The 22812-nt window shown below is 42.6% G+C and overlaps 2 protein-coding genes across 2 annotated transcripts; one reads left to right on the top strand and one right to left on the bottom strand.

Moving 5' to 3' along the window:
• On the bottom strand, window positions 1-20519 carry LOC310874222 (E3 ubiquitin-protein ligase RNF14-like). The gene is made up of 9 exons (XM_083786937.1): window positions 20446-20519; window positions 18022-18183; window positions 16589-16719; window positions 16234-16420; window positions 4959-5365; window positions 3894-4122; window positions 3077-3249; window positions 2540-2670; window positions 1-2283 (listed from the first exon to the last, which is right to left on the bottom strand). The coding sequence occupies exons 2-9, from the start codon at window positions 18173-18175 to the stop codon at window positions 2223-2225; spliced, it is 1473 nt and encodes a 490-aa protein (XP_083643063.1). The 5' UTR covers window positions 18176-18183; window positions 20446-20519; the 3' UTR covers window positions 1-2222.
• Window positions 10110-14557, top strand: LOC310869078 (4-galactosyl-N-acetylglucosaminide 3-alpha-L-fucosyltransferase 9-like; the record flags this gene model as incomplete). Its single annotated transcript, XM_083779663.1, has 2 exons — window positions 10110-10163; window positions 13420-14557. Exon 2 carries the CDS (start codon window positions 13544-13546, stop codon window positions 14555-14557), a length of 1014 nt encoding a protein of 337 aa, XP_083635789.1. The 5' UTR covers window positions 10110-10163; window positions 13420-13543.
• Window positions 20520-22812: the final 2293 nt, after the last annotated feature.

The raw sequence follows: 22812 nt of genomic DNA on the forward strand, positions 1-22812 counted from the left end.
TTTCCATAAATGATTTCATTTTTATCATTTCAAAAAATGAAGAAAAACATTTGATTGTGCACTTGAAAACATTTCAAATAAAACAGCAATTTTTATATTTCTATGGCCTTCAATCATTATTTGGCAATAGAAAAACAAATGAATGCAGCCAAATTGTAGTTATAAATAAGGAGGGATATAAATGTGTGCAGTAGTGAATTGCCATCCCAAGCTGTTGCCAATCACTGTTTGCCAACAGTTTCACTTCTTGCACTAACTCAGCAAAGGACCTATTCTAACCTACAACAAAACACATGTGCTCACTGCTCTATGATAATGTTCACCAAAATACATACTGTGTAGAAGATATAAGAATCAGATTTTCCTGCTATGTTAATTCAAATAAAAAGGAGCTCAATTAAACGTATTGAACTCCTTGTTAAATGTTTATATAATTTGCTACAGGTTAATAAAGCCCTTACCGTCAAACTTCCTAATACCTTACCTATACTATACCTAATAGTGTTGATCTCCTCACTTTAGTTTGACTTAGTAGTAAGATTTCCCAGTGAAAATGAACTAAATGCCTTTTATCTCCACTGTACAACAGTGTCACAGCTCACACAATGCATTGTGTTCGCATCACTTTATAAGCAGTTTGTAAAAATACATCTTGATTTTGAAGTTATAGAAATGAGGAGAAATACCATTTCCTAGTGTTTTTGTACTGAACACATTTCCTAGGATACACATTCATTGCAGAATAACATGCATACTGTAGCTCTGAAAACAATTAAGTAAAATAATTGCCATCTACAGGTATGCATGTTATCTGTTGGAAATTAATGTAAACTAAACTGCAATGTTCCTTGGCCGTGCTACATTGACCTACATAATATGCAACAAGCTTTTTTTTGCATGGTATGCATCTATTGCCAAGAAGCAATGCTACGTTAAACTGCCAGAGTACAGTTGTTTGACATGTCTTCTTCCATAAAGATACAAATCGGCCTTCAGGATTAGTAGTCAGCCATTCCATACTGATTTAAAGCTGCAATCCGTAACTTATGTTAAGAGAACGATTGAATATGATAGATTAGATGACAATATAACTAGCCAATAGAGCGTCGCAGTCCCCACTTTCCTTTCTCCTGTCTAATTATTTGATCGGCCCAAAACATTGTGTTTATTGTCATGATTTGTCTTTAATGTCTTTTAATGTCTTTAAATAAATACTTTTTAAAATGTCTATGGGGAAAATTAATGGGAAATTCTCTTCTGGGCCTGTCATCCGGGCCTGTCACACTATCTGCAGTGGTTGGAAGTTTCCTGACTGTAGACCTTGGTGTCAGGTAGGACACCTACTGGTTTACTAGTAGTACTGCCTCTCTTGACCAAGTGGGGATGCCTTCTTGGAGAGCAGTACAAGTTTGGTCTCACATGAGACCAGGCCAGGTTCAAATTCCATGAAATTTCTGGATTGCAGCTTTATTAGGACCATCTCAATCTAGAGTTTATTATAAATACGCCAACACATAATGTGAAAATATATACAAATATGTTACAGGAGTCAAATGTTTATTCCTGATAAAATATAATAAATTGAAGAGATGTAGAACACTATGCATCAGTGTGAAATTCAAGCATGGGGTTTCCCTTCACCCAATTTGCTTTTAACAAATTAATCAATCAAAAAGGTAAATTTGCATTGAATGTGTTCTCAATCAGGATTACAAAAGCACTTTATGTAGCAAACTGTGAAGAGTGAACTCCAAATTTAATTTTGGACAGATAAAACTAAACTAAACTAAACTAAAAGATTGAATCTGTGCCAATTTCTTAACAACCCTTATCATTATTACTCATTCATTATTGAAAATTAACTTGCTAAATTGAGGTCTTGTGATGTGGTACCTTCTGGGAAATTGACTGTACTTTTTGTATTTTGAATGGGAAATTGACTGTACATTTTGAATGGACTCCACTACAATGCTGTCTCCAGTTGATAATTTTTTTAGAGACAAAAACTCATAAATTGCTAAACTCGCTTCCTACTAACACTGTATAAGTGACCATCTCTAATCTATTCCGTCAGTGTCAAAAGATGGTACTGTAGCTGTGGCACTGAAACCGTGTGCAGACGTACATACATTAAAGCGTGGTCAATGTGTGTGACGTGGTGGGGGGAGATTAAAGTGCATTCAAATGGCGCACAGAGCAGGGAGGTATTTATTGCACATGTATCAGTCCTCTTCATCGCTCCAGAAGGCATCCTCATCATCAAGATCCACACCTTGGAACAGTCTGGAACAAGACAACACAGACACATTCAGGCACTGGGGAAATGATTGTTTTGCTGTGTGTGACGATTTTGTGGGAGTGACATCCAAATATGTCTCTGGATTAATAAAGAATAGAGAATATGAGAATATCGAGTGAGCAAAGACTTAATGGCTAAGGTGAAGTATGCAGATCTTTCCTTCACCAATCAGTATAGTTGAGGGTATACAAATAAAGGTTTAAAGTCTGGTTGTAAGCAGGGTGAGTGGTGTTTACATACTGGTTATAGCAGGGAGAGTTGGGGTTGTTGAAGTGACTGTAAGGGTTGACTTTGCTGAGCTGTCCCAGGCACAACCAGCAGAAGTACTGCCTGCAGGACGTGCATGTCATCTTGTTGCAGCCGTCTGATTTCTACAGGACAGAAGGTAAAGACAGAATGAGACGAGGGCAGAAACCAGGGTTCGAGTTATGTGGGAGCTGAGCTCCCATGACATACGTGGGGGGGGGGGGGGGGGGTCTCTCAATACATTACCACAACTATCTATCATAAATGCACTGTCTGTCTGTCTGTCTGTCTGTCTATATGTCCTTCACATTATCTCGAGAACCTTCCAACCGATCGACTTCAAAACTAGGCGTCAATGTGTCAGATTAGTGGTTCTCCAAAAACATCTATAAAACCGCAAATCTGTGTGTAAGCTGTATGCCTGTGTGTCTGTCTCTCTGTGTACAACTTGAGACCCAATGTTGCATTTCTTTCCACATCTCTGCCTTTGCCAATTTATCCATTATTTTAAATGAAATGGTCGATACATACCTGTATATTTGTCCCACAGCGTGGGCAGCCTTTACAGTTCTCGTTGAGCCAGTCTCTGCTGAAGGACTCTTCCACTGCTTTCTGGATCACCCTCTTCCCGTAGCGCTGCTCCATGAACTTCTTCCCGGATGTACTGGCGGAAAGATACTCATCCCTCAGGCCACGCAAATCATCTGTATACAGAACAGAGAACACTGGCTTTTTAATGCAAGCAGCGGTCGTCTTTCTTCAAAACATGTTCACTTTTGATATCCAACTAGGCTATACCAAAAGCATTTTTTTTAAAGAAAGCAACACCCAGGTGGTTTCTCCTTGTAAGCCTCCACGGGAATAGGATTAATTTAAGCCAAAAAGACAAATTCTTTAGTCTTGGACTTTAACCACCCGAGGCCAATTCTACAAATGCCTACTATAACGGTAGTTCTCAAACTTTTTCGCACCAAGGACCCCCCCCCAAAATGATATGTATTTGGCCACAGACCCCCTCCCCCCAAAAAAAGTTTCATGCCAGGGACCCCCTAGAAGTTTCAAGATTTTTCAAAACTGGTGCTTTCCCGGTTTTAACCCATTTTGGGGTGGGAACCCCTTTTGGTGTTTTAAACTTTGTTATAATTTAGCTATTGAAAAATAGCAGATCTACAAGCTCATAGCGCGCCACCGAGTGGCGCGCTACGAGCTTGTAGGTCTGCTTTTTATTTATCGTGAAAATATTTATTTGGATTTAGAAGATCCTCCTAATTCAACCACCCTCCACGTTGAAAAGAATTAGCAAAAAGCTAAGAGGAACAGTAAAGGACGGAGTAGTAGTGTTAAACACCTGCAGTGATTTTGCAGTGGGACAGGCCGTGGTAGGCCAGCTTGCAGAGGGTGCAGAAGGCATAGCGACAGGCGGGACAGATGCCCATGGTGGTGTCCGGCTCCACCATGACGGCGGTGGCACAGGTCTGCCGGGGGCAGTACACCACGTCCGCCATCAGGTCCAGAGTGGACTGCAGCAGCAGGCGGTCGTATCGGGCAAACAGCTCCTCGTCCACCAGCTGCTTGACCTGAGAGAGAGAGAGAGAGAAGAGACGGATTGGATGGAGACGGAAAACACCCAGAGCGAGATTCACTTAAGCAATATTACACGAGAGGGTGTTGTTTAACGTGATTATTGCCACGGCAGTGATGCGGTAGGGGAACGAGACGAAGTCGAGTTCCGCAAGCATCACTGAAGTAAAAAAACAGAGCGGCTGAATTCTTTGTTTTGATTAGGTGGTGCTGTTTGATCAACGGCTAGAAACCGTTTCAACCAATCAGATTGCTTCCTCTTAACGACCTGTTGTAGAATACTCCATCATCAGGAATCTACAGGCACAATTGTCCCATTTTGATTCTAAAAAATGTCTTCTACATCCTGACAGTTTTCTGAAAAAGCTATGTTTCTATGTCAGTCGTTCTTCGACTTTTCAAAAATAGCAGACCTACAAGCTCGTAGCGGGCCACTCGGTGGCGCGCTATGAGCTTGTAGATCTGCTGTTTTTCATTAGCTAAAGCATAACGAAATGCTAACACCAAAAGGAGTTCCCGCCCCAAAATGGGTTAATGATGGTTTCTGCCAGTGCACAAGGCAACTAGACGGAGGGCTATATCTTGCGCCACCCCTTTAACCCTTATCCCTAAACTAATTTGCCATGTTTTACTATTTTAAAAAAAAACGTTTAAAATAGTTAAAATAGCCCGATCTACAAGCTCGCAATGTCTCGGTGTAGATCGGCTAGTTGAACTATATTCAAATGTTTTTCTAAATGGTAAAAAAATGGCAAATTAGTTTAGGGAGAAGGGATAAGGGTGGTGCAAGATGGAGCCCAGCATCTTTCTCACACCCGCACGCCTCGCTCACCTGCAGCGGCGTGGCGACGGAGGTACATTTTGGCTCGGGGCAATTAAGGCACTGCACGTTGCCGTCGCGTATCTGAATCTGGAAGTATTCCGTCATGCAGGCCTTGCAGTAGACGTGCTGGCACTGGTTGAAGCACAGGCAGCCCGAGCCCAGCTTCTCCACGAAGCAGATGCCACAGCAGAACACCTTGCCGTCGAACACCTTCTGCCGGTGTGCCTCGTCAAAGTCCAGCAGCTGAGGTAGGAGGTCGGCACGCGGGTCCACCGCCAGAACGGCCCGCGGGTCCAGCGGAGCCGAGGGCGACGAGGACGGCGACGGCGCCCGCGGCTCAGAATGTCCCGTTCTTTGTGTCCTCGGCGGCCGCTCTTCGTCTTCCTGATCGGAAGACTTACCGGAACACTTCACAGCTGAGGGAGAGTGAAGAAAAGTGCTGTTTATGTTTAAAACCCACACAGTGTATATGTTTAGAGAGATATATCGCCCCAAACCGTTATCCCATTCAGGACGAGAACCCTTTGGGTTTTTTTAAGCATTATGTTATACTTTTGATAAATAGCAGATCTGAGCTTGTAGATCTGCTATTTTTTTTTGGGCTAAAGAAACTTTAGTAGATAGTGGATGGAGCCCGCACACCACAGGTACAAGACATTCTGTATTGAAAATGCTCTGACAACGTTTAGATCTATTTGATCTTCATCAGGTCAATATGACCTGATGAAGATCAAATAGATTATAGAAGATCAAATGCATTATCAGGGTTGGACTGGAGCACTATTTGACCAGTAATTTAAGGATTCCGACAGCCTGCTGGCTCTATATGCTAAACTACTCTTAATCTCTGCTCGGTCTGCGCACCATGATGCAAACAATAACACAACAGTCCACAGATAACAAGCTCAAACAACCAAACACCATAATAAAATCACAGTCATGTACTACTACAAACTATAGCTTCCATGGCGGGTAAGGATGGGCTTTAAGGCACATTTATGTACACTTGGGAGTGTTTGCAGTTAATCATAGCATGATGTCATATTATATGACGTATTTATACAAATTAACATTGTAGTGCACTTCATGAGCCTTGGAGACACTACAGTAACTAATAAAACATGTAGTGCAACTGACATTAGGCCTGTGCCAAGTAGTTTCCTAGTTGGGTCTTTATTATCTACGTTTTTCAGAGAAAATCCTCTCATTTTATTTTAAAATCCAAGTCATTAAAAACAAAGTAAAGCTTAGGGGACTTTTATAAAGTGGGGTTTAACAAAGCTCTCTTTCCCTCTTAAAGTGCGCTCTGTTTTGAAGTTAACTGCTACCACCGTGGGCATGATGGCACAATGCAGCTCTAAACACCAGTAAATCCAATTCATATTAAAACCACACACACAACGAATGTCACAGTGCGCATGAGAACAAAATAATGCTAAATCCGAAGGTGCCTGAGGTGAGGACCTCAGTTAATTTGAGCACATTTACAAATGTTTCATTTAACATTTGATGAATATATCCACCCCGACTACAGGCCCATTGAAGTTTGCACGCCTTGACTTCTCTAAACATACATGACCTAAACATGTATCCCAGTAGATGCAGGCTAGACATCATGCAATAGTGGCAATCATGATCATCACCGTGACAGGGGAAACAATAGTGGGGCTTGGAAAGTCCAGTTGAAAAAACATCTCCTTTGACGGCGTGTAATTGTATTTGATGAAGACGGGCCCACATGATCCCAACCTTGTGGATACTGGAACTGTAAGGCGTGCCAACTAGACTGCCGACTAGATTAAGATCTAGTGCACAACTCACGAGAACGGGCTTCCGCAAGACGTGACTTTCATCTTGTGGCCACAAGACAACAAAATGAACCGCGCCATGTCGTCACCTCTCCTCATCCGTAAGGATCAGTCAGAGACAAGGGTAAAGGTCGATACACACACACCTCTTTCCTGAAATAATGCAGATTTCCTCTGTTCTGATTTCTTCTTTGCATAGCCAGGCAATGACACTCCTAACACATCATCTCATAATTGTGCCTGCAAGTAGGGGTGGGTTCCGGACCTCGGGACCAAGTATGTACCGAACCGAACGTGCTTGGGTACAACAATGTATTTATTTTCCTTTTTTTACACACAAATTACAGTACAAACATACAGAAAACAACAATGAACATTACAAGACAATACAATTACTAATATAAAGAAAGCAAAATACCGGTAACCAAAAAACAAAACAAAAAAAACAACAACAACAACAGCACTACTCCTCTTCAGCTCCATCCATTAAATGTGACAAATTATTGTTCTTTATGTATCTAATAAAACGGCCCCACACCTCCTGAAACATTTCTTGTTTGTCCTTAAGAATGTATGCAATCTTTTCCAAAGGTAAACATATAGACAATTCCCTGAACCACTGTGTAATACTTGGTTTGTCTGGTCTCTTCCAGGTCAATGCTATCATTCTCTTGTAAAAGACATATCTATAAACATTTGTTCATTACGCTTTATCTTGTGTCCCTCTGGGTACAGACCGAGCAGGAAGAACTTTGGTTCTGGTACAATATTTATTGACAAAATCTTCTGTATTTCCTGCCCGACCTTCCCCCAAAATTCCATCAACTTTGTACAGGACCATAGACAGTGGAACAATGTGCCTCTATCTTCACCGCATCTGGTGCATACATCTGGAATGTTACAATTATACTTATTAAGTTTAACTGGTGTGATGTACACTCTCATAAGCCAATTGTATTGTAGACGTTTTAGACGAGTATTCCCAGTCTGGGATTGAGCTTGTGCACAAGCCGTACTACATTGTTCCACTGTTCCTCCTGAATATCTGTTCTCCAGGCATTAAGTCTATCTTCCGAATTTTCTACCCTTTTAATAGAAGCGCAGGGCACAGAGCTGATCTACAAGCCTACACTGCGTTGCATCAGCGACGCGCTGTGGGCTTGTGGCTTGCAGAGCGGCGCTATTTCTCTGCATGGAGTTGTTGAGGAGTGTAGAGACAGAGAGACGCGCTTTGTAGAGAAGCATTGAAGCAACATAATTATTAAAGTTTCTTAAACGTAATTTTCAAGTGAAGTTTATGGGAGGAAACTTTTAAGAGAGGGGACAGGAGTCTTGTGCCCTGCTGCCTGAGTTGCCTCACTGCATGATCATGCATGTGTGCGCTGCACAGCATTGATTCAACATCAACCCACCTCGAATGCGTGCCTGTGTGTGTGTGTGTGTGTGTGGGTGTGTGTGATCACGGCGTAGGGTCCAGAGGCCCAGTCAGTTTAGAGCTTGCAGTCGAAGAGAGGTGGCGAAAAAACAAGAAAAACAACAAATGATAGCCTACTCTGGCAGCCCTTGTGCATGCAAATTTCTGTTAGCAAACCACAGCATGCAAGCCGCCTTTTTTTTTGCACGTCGGCAAACCCGTTCTCACCTGTCGGCCGGAGATGCGCTGCACCCCCCCATTAGCGATGTGAATTTGTGTGTGTGTGTGTGTGTGTGTGTTGCTCTCAGATCTCAGATATGCTTTTATTTGTCATCGTCAGTAGTTAGTAGTAAGAGAAGTAGCCTCCAACACTATTGCCCTGGGTAAATACAGAATAGATATTATATAGATATTATATTTAAAATAATCACTATATTATCCACAAATGGCTCAATAAAGGAGAGGATGTTACACTATGCATTATACTCAAATTGACATTGAGCTTTTTTGTTAAATAAACATTTGACCTCTTATTTAAGTTATTTTATACCATTTTGGAACCGAAATAGGGAACCGTTAAGAACCGGAATCGGTACCGGACTCACAAAAATCCTAACGATACCCATCCCTAGTGGCAGCAAGGCATCAGAAATCTCCCAGACTACAAACAGACCCCTGGTACCCCACCCCTGACAGAACCCCAACCTCCCAGACCAGCTCAATGCCTTCTTTGCCAGGTTTGAGAATAGCAGCAATGCAGGTCCAGACATTAACATCACAACAGAGGGTGGCCGCACCAACTGAGTTCTCCGCCATATCAGGTCAAACAGGTCCAACCGAACATCAACAGCAACAAGGCAGCTGGACCCGACGGTGTTCCAGGCCGAGCACTGAAGGTGTGTGCTGGGTGTGTGCTGGGCCAAGCGACTGTTCCGACCTCTTCTAAAAGCCACTACCATCATTCCTGTCCCCAAAGCCTCAGCCGTCACCTGCATGAACGACTGCAGGCCGGGCGGTCGCTCTCACGCCGGTGATTATGAAATGCTTTGAGAGACTGGTGCTGGCCAACACCAAAACCTGTATCCCCCCCCCCCCCCCCCCACCCATGACCAACACAGATCAACGGACGATGCTGTCACATTAGTGCTACATAAGGCTCTCTCTCACCTGGAGAATCTAGAGAGGAACCCTAACATCTATGTCAGGATGTTGTTTGTTGACTTTAGCTCTGCGTTCAACTCAATCAGCCCCTGTAAACTAGTCATCAAACTGCAGACCCGTCAGGAATACAACCACACCTCTGTCTGTGGATAAAGGACTTCCTGACCAACAGGCCCCAAAAGGTCAGGCTAGCCGCTAGGTCAACACACATCCCCCACTATCACCCTCAACCCCCAGCGTCCTTCAACGATGTGTCCTCAGCCCTCTCCTCTAATCTCTTTTCACCAGTGACTGTATCTCACACCACAGCTCCAACAGTCTAGTCAAGTTTGAAGACGACACAACCATCATAGGTGTGACAACAAACAACGAGGAGGTGGCATACAGAGAGGAAGTCAGTGTGCTGGCTATATGGCGCAAAGACAACGACCTGAACACAAAGAAGACTAAGGAGATCGTCATGGACTTCAGGAGGGCAAAGCCATGTCACAGGGGTCTGAGCATCGGAGGGGAGGAGGTCGAGAGGGTCTCCAGTTTTACATTTCTTGGAGTGAACGTCTCAGAAGACCTGAGCTGGAGCCTCAACACCTCATGTCTGGTCAAGAAGGACCAGAAACTCCCGCAGAACCTGCTCATCAACTTCTATCGCTCTGCCATTGAGAGTATCCTGACCTGCGCCTGCACAGCCTGGTACTCCAGCTGCACCCATGTGGAGAGGAAGGACCTACAGCGAGTGGTCAAGACCATCGGCTCTCCATTACCACACCTGAGTGACATTTACTTATACTGCAATAATAATAATCTTTTCCGGATTATTCGATAAGGTAAGAAGTTGTTTAATGATGTAGTAAAGATAGCTTAGCTGAAATGCATTCTGTGTAGGGTTGACGATTTAATTGTTGATTAATAATTTGTCAAACCAATAATTGCAATTAACAATTTAAATTTAGTTTTTGGCATTGAAACATTGGAACAATAAAATTTGTTTTTGCCTTTTAGGCTTCGTGAACAAACAAAAAAATTGCCAATATAGGCCATATGTAATACTTAGTGGAAATATCCAATATATAAGCTCACAACGTGTGGAAGACTGTGTGCTATTGAACTATGACATATGACAATTATGCTAAACAATTGTGATCGTCTAAAACAATTGCGATCAGATCAGACAATAGTGTAATGATTGTGGCAGGCCTAATTCTGAGGCATCTGAACTTTGTGAACCGTGTGTGGTGTGGTGCAACGTGAGGCAGATTATTAGAGTTAACTAAAACTAACAAAGTAACGGAAATTTGATCCAGATTTTCTTTTTAGAATAGTAGAAGACCTTAGAGATGGTTTCAGGATTCTAATTCAAAAATAGCGAAAATAGCAGATCGCCATTCTCAAAACGCTTCGCTTCACGCCACATTTTGAACTTCCACTTTTGATGCTTTTGTGTGACACTGTACTATGATCAAGTAGGACATTCATTTACGAAGAATCACAACGTTTAACTAGAAAAAGTGCCCTTCCGGGCACAGGTCTCCACCAGGTTATCCACAGATCCGTGCAGTTAGAGGTAAAAACACTTTTCGGCCAGTTATAGCGCCACCTTGAGGCTGAGTTGAAATTGTTCATGTGGCATTTCGTCCTCGGCCTAGTGGGAATGTGGGTGCACAATTTCACGGAAATCACGCGATGTGTTCATGATTTGCAGCATTTTGTTTGAAACTGAGCACTCCTGTGAACTTTGGAAGCCAATCTTAACCAATCAGGATGGAGTCTGATAAATCTGAAAGACCCGTTTCGTTGAATGGCTCTAGAGAGACTGTGTACCAATTTGCGTGATGTTTGGACAAAATCTGTAGGTGTACTGTGCAAAAACTTGTTTTGCACAAAGCGGCCTCCTGGTGGCGCTATAACAGGCCGTTCTGGAAAGTTTGGGGCAGAGGTTCATGGTTGGCATCCAGGGAGTGTGTGTGCAAAATATGGCATTGAAAAACTTGTTTAGCACAAAGCGGCCTCCTGGTGGCGCTATAACAGGCCGTTCTGGAAAGTTTGGGGCAGAGGTTCATGGTTGGCATCCAGGGAGTGTGTGTGCAAAATATGGCATCGACCGGGTTAACGGTGGCCGAGATTAGCTGTTCACGGACACACGGACACACGGACACACGGACGGACACGCGGACGGACGGAGTGCAAAACATACTCTCCCCACATGCCTTCGGCCTGGTGGAGACAAAAATGGCTTCACACTTCATTGACTAATTTCAGGAAGTGTTAAGAGTTGCAAGTACAGGAAGACATTCAACATGATTTCAGCATAAGGAACTTTCCCTTGTACAAACTGCTATTCAGAAGCTCATACTGTGTTTTGAGGCGAGTTTATTGGTATTCTGCTGAGGTAGGTGGTTGACAACCTGCATGTATCATCAAAAGACATCTGATTCTAGTGGTAAGCCTGACATTTGTCCCTTTTTTATTGCAGAGTTAAATGTTTATGATTTAATTTGATTGAATTGTGTAAGGGAGAGCAGTGTGCAATGATACACCCCAAAATGGTGAATCCAAACTATTGTCTATTGTGGAATAAGCAACTATGGGTTTGGGATAGCCTACTACTGTATATTAAATCAATGATACATTCAAAGTAGAAAAATACCTGTTCACTTCAGAAGAGATTACCTAAATAAAATGTTGGAGCACTTGACTGGGTATTTCGCAGGGGTGACTGACATGCAGCTCCCTTACTTCAACAGTGGTGGAAGAAGTACTCACATTTTGTACTTAAAAGTAAAAGTGCCAATACCACAATGTAGAAAAAGTACAAAGGTATTCACATTAATATGAATATAATAAAAAGTGCCCTTCCGGGCACAGGTCTCCACCAGGTTATCCACAGATCCGTGCAGTTAGAGGTAAAAACACTTTTCGGCCAGTTATAGCGCCACCTTGAGGCCGAGTTGAAATTGTTCATGTGGCATTTCGTCCTCGGCCTAGTGGGAATGTGGGTGCACAATTTCACGGGAATCACGCGATGTGTTCATGATTTGCAGCATTTTGTTTGAAACTGAGCACTCCTGTGAACTTTGGAAGCCAATCTTAACCAATCAGGATGGAGTCTGATAAATCTGAAAGACCCGTTTCGTTGAATGGCTCTAGAGAGACTGTGTACCAATTTGCGTGATGTTTGGACAAAATCTGTAGGTGTACTGTGCAAAAACTTGTTTTGCACAAAGCGGCCTCCTGCTGGCGCTATAACAGGCCGTTCTGGAAAGTTTGGGGCAGAGGTTCATGGTTGGCATCCAGGGAGTGTGTGTGCAAAATATGGCATCGACCGGGTTAACGGTGGCCGAGATTAGCTGTTCACGGACACACGGACACACGGACGGACGGACGGACACGCGGACGGACGGAGTGCAAAACATACTCTCCCCACATGCCTTCGGCCTGGTGGAGACAAATATGGAGACAAGAGGTTTCTGCTTGACAGCAACAATATAGACCAAATGTATTAAAAAACGACTTCACACAAAGAGTCAATAATGTAGTTTTAGTTATACTTAAATGAAGGACATTTCGTTTTCCCCTTCTGATAAGACTGTGTGTGTGTGTGTGTGTGTGTGTGTGTGTGTGTGTGTGTGTGTGTGTGTGTGTGTGTGTGTGTGCATTTCAGCTGTCACATGAGTTCTCAGGAATATAGTATAGGGAAAACTCACCAATGAGTTGGGGACTAAAAAACTCAAAAGTGAAGGGAAGTAATAATTGTATTCAGTGCTTAGTTGGAACCAGCTCTGCAAATTGTCAAAGCTAACCACTAATGACACATTTAGTATATTGTATGTTCTTACCTGGAAATTAGTCAAATTACGGTACCTAAAAAAAATGTCCCTGCTGCATAGTCTAACCATGCAGGCTTATTTAAAAAAAATAAAAAATTAGACGTAGTACCCTTTGGAACATCAGAGAGGATCTCACTTCCTGCATCACAGAGCATCTTTCTTGAGAGCGTGATGTTTATCTATTAATTTAATCTGTGAAGTTTATCTATTAATTTAATCTCTCTCCCTCTCTCTCTCTCTCTCAAAGGGTCAGCCATGTTGAGCAGATTGAGCTCTTCATCCCGCAAATGGACTCTAGTAAAATGCTGCCTGGTGGTTCTGTGTTTACTGGGCACCTTTCTCAGGTACTACACACCTGACTATGACTTCAAGTTACGCCCTCCTACCATGCACACGGCCTCACGCAACACTAGTCTGCCTTCTTTTAAAGGGAACAGCACCGACACCCCAAACCAAAACTATACCTCAGGAAACCACCACATGACGTGGAAAGGTTACAATCACACCATCCAGCTCAGAGATGCATATATGGAGCCTCAGGTCCTCATATTGATATGGTGGTGGCCATTTGGATACAAATTCAATATTACAGGATGTCAGCTAACGGACGACAGGACTCTGTACAACAAGGCTCATGCTGTCATCATACACCACAACAACATCAATGGAGAGCTGACCAACATGCCAACAGAGCCACGCCCCCGGTTCCAGAAGTGGGTGTGGTTTAACATGGAGTCACCCGCAAATTCAGCTCTGATCCCTAAACTCAACAACTTGTTCAATTTAACAACAACTTATCGCCTGGATTCAGATATCCCAGTGCCTTATGGGTACCTGGCGTCGGTGGAATCGGAGGGCAAGAGTTTCAAGCTGCCAGTGAAGGACAAATTGGTCTGCTGGGTAGTGAGTAACTGGAACCCACAATATAAAAGAGTTCAGTTCTACAATGAGCTGAAAAAGCACATCAGCATAGAGATTTACGGCAGCCTTTTTCATAAACTGAATGACCAGGAGTATTCCAAGTTAATACCTAGTTGTAAATTCTACCTTTCCTTTGAAAACTCCATGAGCACAGACTACATCACAGAGAAATTATACAATCCCATGATAATGGGGACAGTGCCAGTAGTGCTGGGCCCTCCAAGAACAGATTATGAGGATCACATCCCAGGACACTCTTTCATTCATGTAGACGACTTCTCCAGCCCAAAGGAGCTGGCTGAGAGACTTCTTTATCTGGACCAGAACCCTAATGAATACACCAGTTACTTTAACTGGAGACAGTGGTTTAAGGTCAAGCGTTCCTATTTTGGACAAGAACACGTTCAAAGATCATGCAATTATCTACAAAAGCGCCGAGACAGACAAACTGTTGATCTCAATAAATGGTACTGGGGTTAAAGTAATATACATCGACACTGAATTCGGAGTGCCATATATATATATATATATATATATATATATATATGACAACATACAGAATTAGGTAGCCTGCAGTTAAATTGGCGATAATGTGTGTAATCTCTGGCCTGAAATCTCAAATATGAGATATGGTTGTATGATTTATGATTACCTGAAACAGGTGGTCTACTGTCTGACAATGTGGTTTAATCAATCTGTGTATTGCATTGGCAATAAACATTTAGATAAATACTGAACAACCATCTGCTGGATTTCCTGCGATTACCAAAAAACATGAATTTATGTCGGCTTACTTTTAGCTGAATGAGGAAGAATAGGCTTTCCTCATATCGTATTCTTCCTCATGGTTCTGTAAATTACAATAATCTTAGAACAGCTAGCTATTCCCAGTGGGCCACTGGTGGGCCTCCAACTAACACACACAAGACTTTACTGATAAAATAGCAATAATCTCTTTTTACTCTAAAAGTAAAAGAAACATGGTGGTTTTCATTGTGATACAGAAAAAAGGGAACTTAAAGTATACTACATGGGTTCCACTGATCCAAGCCAACACAAAGTGGACGTGAACATCTTAAAGATTTTCAAGATTTTTGAGGGGTGCAATCTCATGCACCTATGACGAGATTTGTTTGTTATGCCCGGAGTCTTTGGACTCTTTAAAAGCTTGTTGGGAGGGGGACATAGGGGAGGAGATAACTGAGGAGGTTTGGGATACAATTCTACAGCGGGTACATGGGTCCTCTATTTGTACGAGGCTCTAATTCAATGTAAACTACTACACTGTGCCTACTACACCAAGGCCAGGTTGTCTAGAATATATAATCTCCCAAGTGTGATTGTCACACTGTTAGGAGACTAATTTTGATGCACCCACTTCCCCTTCTCACACTCACTGGATTAGGGACATCTTGTATTGTGTAAAATGGGAGAAGATTAGATTCTCATTCATTGGTTCTTCCGATTTCAGAAGATTTGGGAGGATATGGGGACCATTCATTCAGAAATGTAATCGATGGAGTGTTGATTTGAAAGTCTACTGTGGTTGGGGTACTATGATGTAACGCAGATTATGGATGTCTCGTGTACTTGTAATTGTTTGTCGGATGTTTTGTACGGTTTTGTTTCTGTATTTTCAACTCTTATTGATCCTGTATTTAAGGTTTGTTTTGTTTTCTGTTGTCCTTTTTCCCACTTATTGTGGGGTTTATTAAGATAAGCTGTTGATGCTACCATTATTTTTCAACTCCTGATTTGAATGCTTCTGTGAAAATACTAATAAACAAAGAAAGAAATAATTTTCAAGACTTTCAAGTGGGCCCTGATCCGGATAAGGTATGGAACCACTAGAATATTCTTCCTACTGCAGGTTAGAAGAATGACTTACAGTCAGAAGTACTCGACCATTGTATAGTACAAAGTCTTTGTTTCTTGTATTATTGTGTCAGTATCTGAACTGTTGTTCCTCTGAAAAACATGCTTTTTTGTTAAATAAACATTTGACTTCATATTTAAAAGTTATTTTATACCATTTTGGAACATGCGCTGCTCCAGTGCTTGCGGTTAGGGTTTGAGGTAGGTTGTCGTTCTAATGACAGTCGGACCAATAGTGTCTAAACTAAAGCCTGTACACAACACATCCTCTCATATTGTACCTGTAACAGGCTCACTCTTCTTGCGTTCACCGCTGGCTTTGCTTCCCCCTCGGACTACCTCCAGAGGGGACTGGATATCCAGGAAGTCCAGTGCCTCCTCCTTGAGAAACTGGACCCAGGTGAAGAGAACTACACAGCCCTGGTTCTCCTCCCACAGCTCGTCCAGACGTTTGCACAGGGAACTCATCTGACAAGGCCCAAAGAGGAAAGATATGTAGAGACACACACGCACGCGCACACACATCTTGTCTTAAGAGCTGTAGTGTTGAAATGACTGGGCATTTGACAGTACAAAGCTTTTAAAAATGTTAACGTTTGGTATAATGAGCCTGGTTCTGTTCAAAATGAGCCTCACCTGTGCTCTGGTAAGCCATTTGGAGCTGATGGTGAAGATTGGCGCAGAGGAAGATGGATACTCTGAAGGAAGCTCAAAGTTCAGGACCAGAGGAGGTAGGAAGGAGACATTGTACACGGCCCGTTTTTCCCCTGTCAAGCAATTAAATGTAGCACCTTTAAGTTAGAAAAGGTTATGGTTGAAATCAACACTCGCCACTTAACACAATAAACCTGGTGTCCCTATTGTGTTACGAAGAAAAAAAAGTTTGTATTAACAAAAAGTATATATTACTGTCCATCACCATATACTGTAGTATTTGTACATGATCTGTGAGAAGGATAACAAAAAATAAAATAAAAAAGAGCTCGACAGCTTTCCATTGTGGTACTTGAAAGATTGAGAACCAATGATATACGTATTTTTTGTATTTTATTTTTATGAAAACTGTTTGATTTAGAAGACATTTTAAAAGTCGGCCTCAGGTAGTAATGGGATAGATTGATTGATTCCGATTTTACGGGGGACAGTTTCGAATTGCAGCAGTCCGTAGGTGCCCTTTGAGAGCGGTTTTGAAGGAGTCAATTTGCATTTCTTAATGACTGTTGGTAGGGCGTTCCACATTTTGGTGGCATAGGAGCGAAAAAGTACATGGGTATCTTGGTGGTGTATCGAATCTTGTGGACCAGACCCATTGCAAGATGCTGTACTCTGTCGTCGACCCTAAGCCATTCCAGCCTGTCAAAGTGGGCAGGGGTGAGGTGGGTTCGGGGGGTTCAAGTAGGAGCCTGACCAGTTTGTTTTGGGAGGTCTGGAGCCTTGTTTTAAGGGCCTTTGAGGTGCTGTGGTACCAAGAGGTGCATGCATAGTCAAAGAAACCTTGTACAAGGGCTCCTGTTAAGTTTTTGTTTTTGTTGACCAGTGAGGAGATCCTGTAAAGGAATCTTGTTCTTTGATTGACTTTTTTGATTACGTTGGTGGCCATTTTATCACCGGAAAGATTAGCCTCCAGGATGGAACCTAGGTAGGTAATTTCATCTTTTCGTGTGATAATATTATCACCCACTCTAACCAAGAAGCCATCTGCCTTGCTGAGATTACTATTTGATCCGAAGAGAATGGATTCAGTTTTTCCCAGGTGTAAGAATAGTTTGTTATCAGTGAGCCAGGTGCAGATTCTACCGAGTTCAGAGCTGAGGGTCTTTTCAACCTGCAGTTTGTTCCTGTCCGAGACCAGCAGTGCTGAGTCATCTGCGAACAGGAACAAGTTGCAGTCACAAGCTGATGTCATGTCGTTTATATATATTAGGAACAGTAAACAGCTCACTGGGAGGGGGGGGGGGGGGACAGTGTTCCGTTCACCTCCACCAGTGGTTCTCTCCCTCCAGGTAGGATTGCATCCAGCTCACTGATGTGCTATCAAGACTGAGTGAACAAACATCTCAGGACGTTACCTTGCACGACGACCTGGAAGTCGGGAGGCAGTTCCAGGCACAGCTGCATCTCTCCTCCCTGGGCCGAGTCGGCCCTGTGGAAGTCCTGTTCATCATAGATACTTGCTAGAGCAAGCAGCTCATCCTCCTGCGATTCTCTGTCCTCCTCAGACATTTACATTCCTACAACAACAACAACAAGATTATTTGCACGATGGTCTCAAACAACAACAATCTTGTTGGCAAGCAGCGTTGTCATGATACTATGGAGTATAAAACAAAGCTTTTCAAGAAACACTGCTGGGGGCCACTGTAATAAACACAGCAGCACACAAATGTCAAATCACAAGCAGCACACAAAGGTCAAATCACGAGATTGCTTCAACAAAACAAAAACACACAGTCAATCAACATAATAATGTATAAATTTCATGAATATACAGTATATCACACTGCTCATATCCTCATACTGATATCTGACCCGTTTCTCTCTCTATTTTGTCTTGAAAGTGCAATAGTGACCAACTTTCTTTCTCACACCGCAATGTGACAATAATGTTGAGTTGTCTTGTACAGTTCGTATATACTGTACAGTTTGAGTCAAGCTGGGGCTCATGGCTCGGTATCCGGAGAACTCGCCGGTTTTCCGACTCGCCGTGGTTTAGTGCATTTTAGTTTTACTTCACGTTCACGTTCATTTAAATTGCATTGCATTGCATTGCATTGAGAGAGAGAGAGAGAGAGAGAGAGAGAGAGAGAGAGGATAGTTGTTTAGAGGTAGGACAGACAAGTAGGACATTAGGAATGCTAAAGTTTAAACACCAAAGTACCGAAACAATGTAATTCATTAGTAAACAATATCCTGAAATATCATTGGTACTTCATTGGTATACTATCATTGGTATTCACATACTCACCTTTTTTATCATTATCTAGCTGACCATTTAATTGCACAAAATAATTTGATCACTTTGTAAATTAACTATAACATCTGTGGGTTTGACATACTACACTGATGTTAGCATAACGATGAAGACATTGATGAAGAATGTTCGATGCGGCGAGTTGGTAAACTGGCGGAGTTCTCCGGTATCCCATATGGCTCATAGCTCAGTACTAGATATACTATTGAACTATGAGCCATGAGCCAAGTAAAGGGGCCTCAAACTACTGTAGATCCATGCCAGTATTGGGCCACAATGCCCAACCTGGTGTATACTTTTGCATGCTGTTATTGATGGTGCTTCAGTACTTTCCTCACTCTGCATCTGTAACATCGTAACTCTAAACTGCTGTGCTGCCTCTGGGCGACTGAAATTCACCCACAGGGATTTCAAAGCCTTTAATTAAAGACTTCTTTAATAATATTTTCTCCAGGAAAGAAAAGGCAACTTTAAGACTCTGAGTGACTATGTTCTGTGAGTAAGTTGGTGCATCAAAGATATGATCACTCGGCCGTTTTCAACCTCATTATTTCGCTCATTATTTCGATTTGTCAACTCATTCTGTGCCTCATGGGGACAAGCTAATAAAAACGACAACCCTACTCTTCCCTTAAACGCTATAGAAGCCATTGTTCTTGCCTTAATACAATAAATAAAACACAATTTCATGTTTGAAATGAAATGACCAAACCTGCCCAACAGATTATGTCACTGGTGGTAGGCAGGTTTTGGAACTGTCCAGAATGAGCCCTCATGAGACACAAACCCGTCCGCATAGACAAAAATTGATATCTTATGGGTTTCGACTTTTGATTGATTGATTGATTGTGCATACTTTATTAGATAGAAATGCAAACAGCACAAAGTCATACACTTGGTCTAAAAGGATTTACACAAAAAGTCCTAGTGGACTTAATTGTTTCCATTGAGGTCCTATTATATGTATTAAATTCATCAACATGGCATAAATTAACACCAACATTCCATAAGGGTTCTTTAATGATTGAGTCATGACTCAGTCACAACCACTCAGATTGGAAGTTGGAACCACACACACACACACACACACACGGGAGCATTTAGGAGATTTCAGGGGGGGACTTTGCCCCTTTCTGACACAAGGCTAACGTTACATTGCAGCTGGCTGGCTGTGCCGTGGCATCATGTTAGCAACAGCAACATGTCAACATAATAGCCTTAACCATCGTCTGACTGTCATTTATCCTGCTGTGTACGTAACGGTGCTGTCTCTGCAACTGATATTATCTCTATCTATAAACTTTACGACCCGGTTCAACACATTATGCTATAAGCTAGCTAACGTCATCCAACAACGACACGAGTTGATCATATTTGTATTGTAAACTGAAGGTACACAGCTATAACATTTAGTTGACAAAGCAGCACATAATTACAGTAGTATAGTATTGTTACGGCGCGTGTATACACAGTCGTTACGCAGTTTATAAAAGTGACCACCAGTTTATTTATTTATCCTTACCTTCTCTTCTCCACACTCACTGATTGTTGCAGACCAACAGCAGGAGCAGGATTATGTATCGGTAGTGTTGATCCCATAGCCCGGGGGACCATGGCGTTGTGATTGGTCCTTTGGTTGCCGGGTAACAATAGATACCGGTAGACTGGAGGGGGGGGGGGGGGGGGGGTGGAAGAGACTGTTTCCGTATCCACTTCGGACGGGATATGCAAACTAGTGTCGGTCTAGTCTCGCGTAGTCTCGCGTTACCAGACTGTTGCCTAGCAATTTCCAAATGCTTTCATCATACAGTGGAATAGTAGGCCTATTACTATTTGTATGACTTTCTACTAGTTAGTCTATTAATCTATTATGTATGTATATACGGCATCATCGGCATTTATCATATATTATATTTAAGTTTGATTTTCTATGAGCTGTGTAAATATATATTGTCCAATAAATGTCCATTGTATCGCACACCCTGGAGACATTCCTCATGTGCAAAGTGTGTGTGTGTGTGTGTGTGTGTGTGTGTGTGTGTGTGTGTGTGTGTGTGTGTGTGTGTGTGTGTGTGTGTGTGTGTGTGTGTGTGTGTGTGTGTGTGTGTGTGTGAGACGCAACTTGGCCTGTTGTAGCGCCACCATGAGGCTGATTTGAAAACTGTCAAGTGGCATTTCTATTTCTTCCTCAGCCTTTAGTGGGAATAGGCATGCACGGCTTCTCAGAATCATGCATTTCTTTCATGTGGATTCCAAGGGATTCGATTTCCCAAAAGTTGCGTAACCGATCTGACAGTGCCTGTTCCTCTCCGACGCTGATGTGCATCACTTCAGTTATGATATTTAGCGTGGTGACTTGAGACTTCTCCTTGCACCAGCCATCCAAATATACTTTCCAGTGCAACTATAGTCCTTCATTCAGTCTCTCCATTTTTCCTGTGACTATTTTCCAATATTGGTCTCCGCCAATTAGGACTCCTAATTCCACTGCATCCATATGATGGGTACATCTGCTATGGGCATTCCTTTTGCTTCCAAGTCGCTCCTTATCTTTCCGTTTGGCGCTTTAATCATAGAAGAGCTCAACTTGGGTGTTTCCAATAAATGGACATCAATGCTTTGATTGTTCTTAATATTTCTCAAACGAGCCTTCACTTTCCTGCAGGTAATTATCTGGGGTGTTTTGGAACCAAACACATACATATTCAACGTTTCTTTACCTAACTAGCAGGTTAAGTGCTCTGGAAATATCCTCTTTAATGAAACTGCGGCTACCCCCATCTAATAGGCACCTGGCTACTTGGCTTTGCGTTGGTGCATCTATCCAAATGGTAGCTGTCTGCAGTAGCCTAATACAGTAGGCTACTATTGTCAGAGTTGCTTGCTACACTATAGGCCTACTAACTGGCAACTGCATCTGCAACACTGTGGTCAGCCTGTCTGTTGTTGCCGTGGTCGGCGCGTCTATCATGCGCTGTATAGTGACTGGCTGTTTGATTGCAAACTGTTTTGTGGTGTCTGCGCCCGCACTCTTCACAGTGAATGCGCGTTCTACAATTACGCGCGACATGCCTGCCTACCAGTCTACCAGACATACAAAACACCTGCCTTGTTTCCTCAGTGTTTCTCTTCTTAGTTCAACAGTCAGTTCAGTAGGCCTACTAGGCCTATAGTTCTTGGATTTGTGATTACCTAGCCCTGAAACATGACTGCCATGATGATTATCATGACAGTCATGCAGAAACTTAGCCCTGTTTTTGGCGCTCGCTGCATTTACAAGATTTCCGTATATATAAACATTCAGATTTCAAATATAAAGTACTCACAATTTGTCCCACGGGTGTTAGTTAGTAGCAGCGCCAGCGATTAGAATTGCTGCATCCCGCGTTCTTAATAACGCGGGAATAAAAAGCATTTTTGTCAGAGCGCCCCGGCTACTTTTTTCAAACGGGGTTCGTTTGGGAAATCCACAGTTGCACACCGGGAGCGCACTCGCCTATTAGTCTGTATTGGCAGGGCGGTCAGCGTACACCGAGTGCCACCCTCCTCCCAACCGATAGGGGCGCGTAGTTGAAAGCCAATGGTAAAATAACAGCTCGGATAAAAATGCTTTTTATTAAACAACGCGGGATGCAGAAATTCTAATCGCTGGAGCTGCAACTAACTAACACCCGTGGGACAAATTGTGAGTACTTTATATTTGAATTCCGAATGTTTATATATACGGATTCTTTGTAAATGTAGCGATCGCCAAAAACAGGATGCAGTTACTTCATGACTCTCGTATGAATACGAGAGTCATGATTGAACCATGGCTAGTGATTACCATTACAGAATATGCATTTCGAATCATCTCTGAAACTCGCAGCATGGAATGCAGCTGTCGAGT

Source organism: Protomyctophum parallelum (genome assembly GCF_964188405.1).
Source record: "Protomyctophum parallelum genome assembly, chromosome: 1".
Classification (NCBI taxonomy): domain Eukaryota; kingdom Metazoa; phylum Chordata; class Actinopteri; order Myctophiformes; family Myctophidae; genus Protomyctophum; species Protomyctophum parallelum.

Bases quoted from the DNA above. Each gene is read 5' to 3' on its own strand.
- LOC310874222 (XM_083786937.1), bottom strand. From the start codon at position 18,175: ATGTCTGAGGAGGACAGAGAATCGCAGGAGGATGAGCTGCTTGCTCTA. The intron at 5,366-16,233 runs GTACAATATGAG...ACTCTCCCTCAG, and splicing joins GAAGAGTGAGCCTGTTACAG to CTGTGAAGTGTTCCGGTAAG. The intron at 3,250-3,893 runs GTGTTTAACACT...TTCTGTATACAG, and splicing joins CCACTGCAAAATCACTGCAG to ATGATTTGCGTGGCCTGAGG.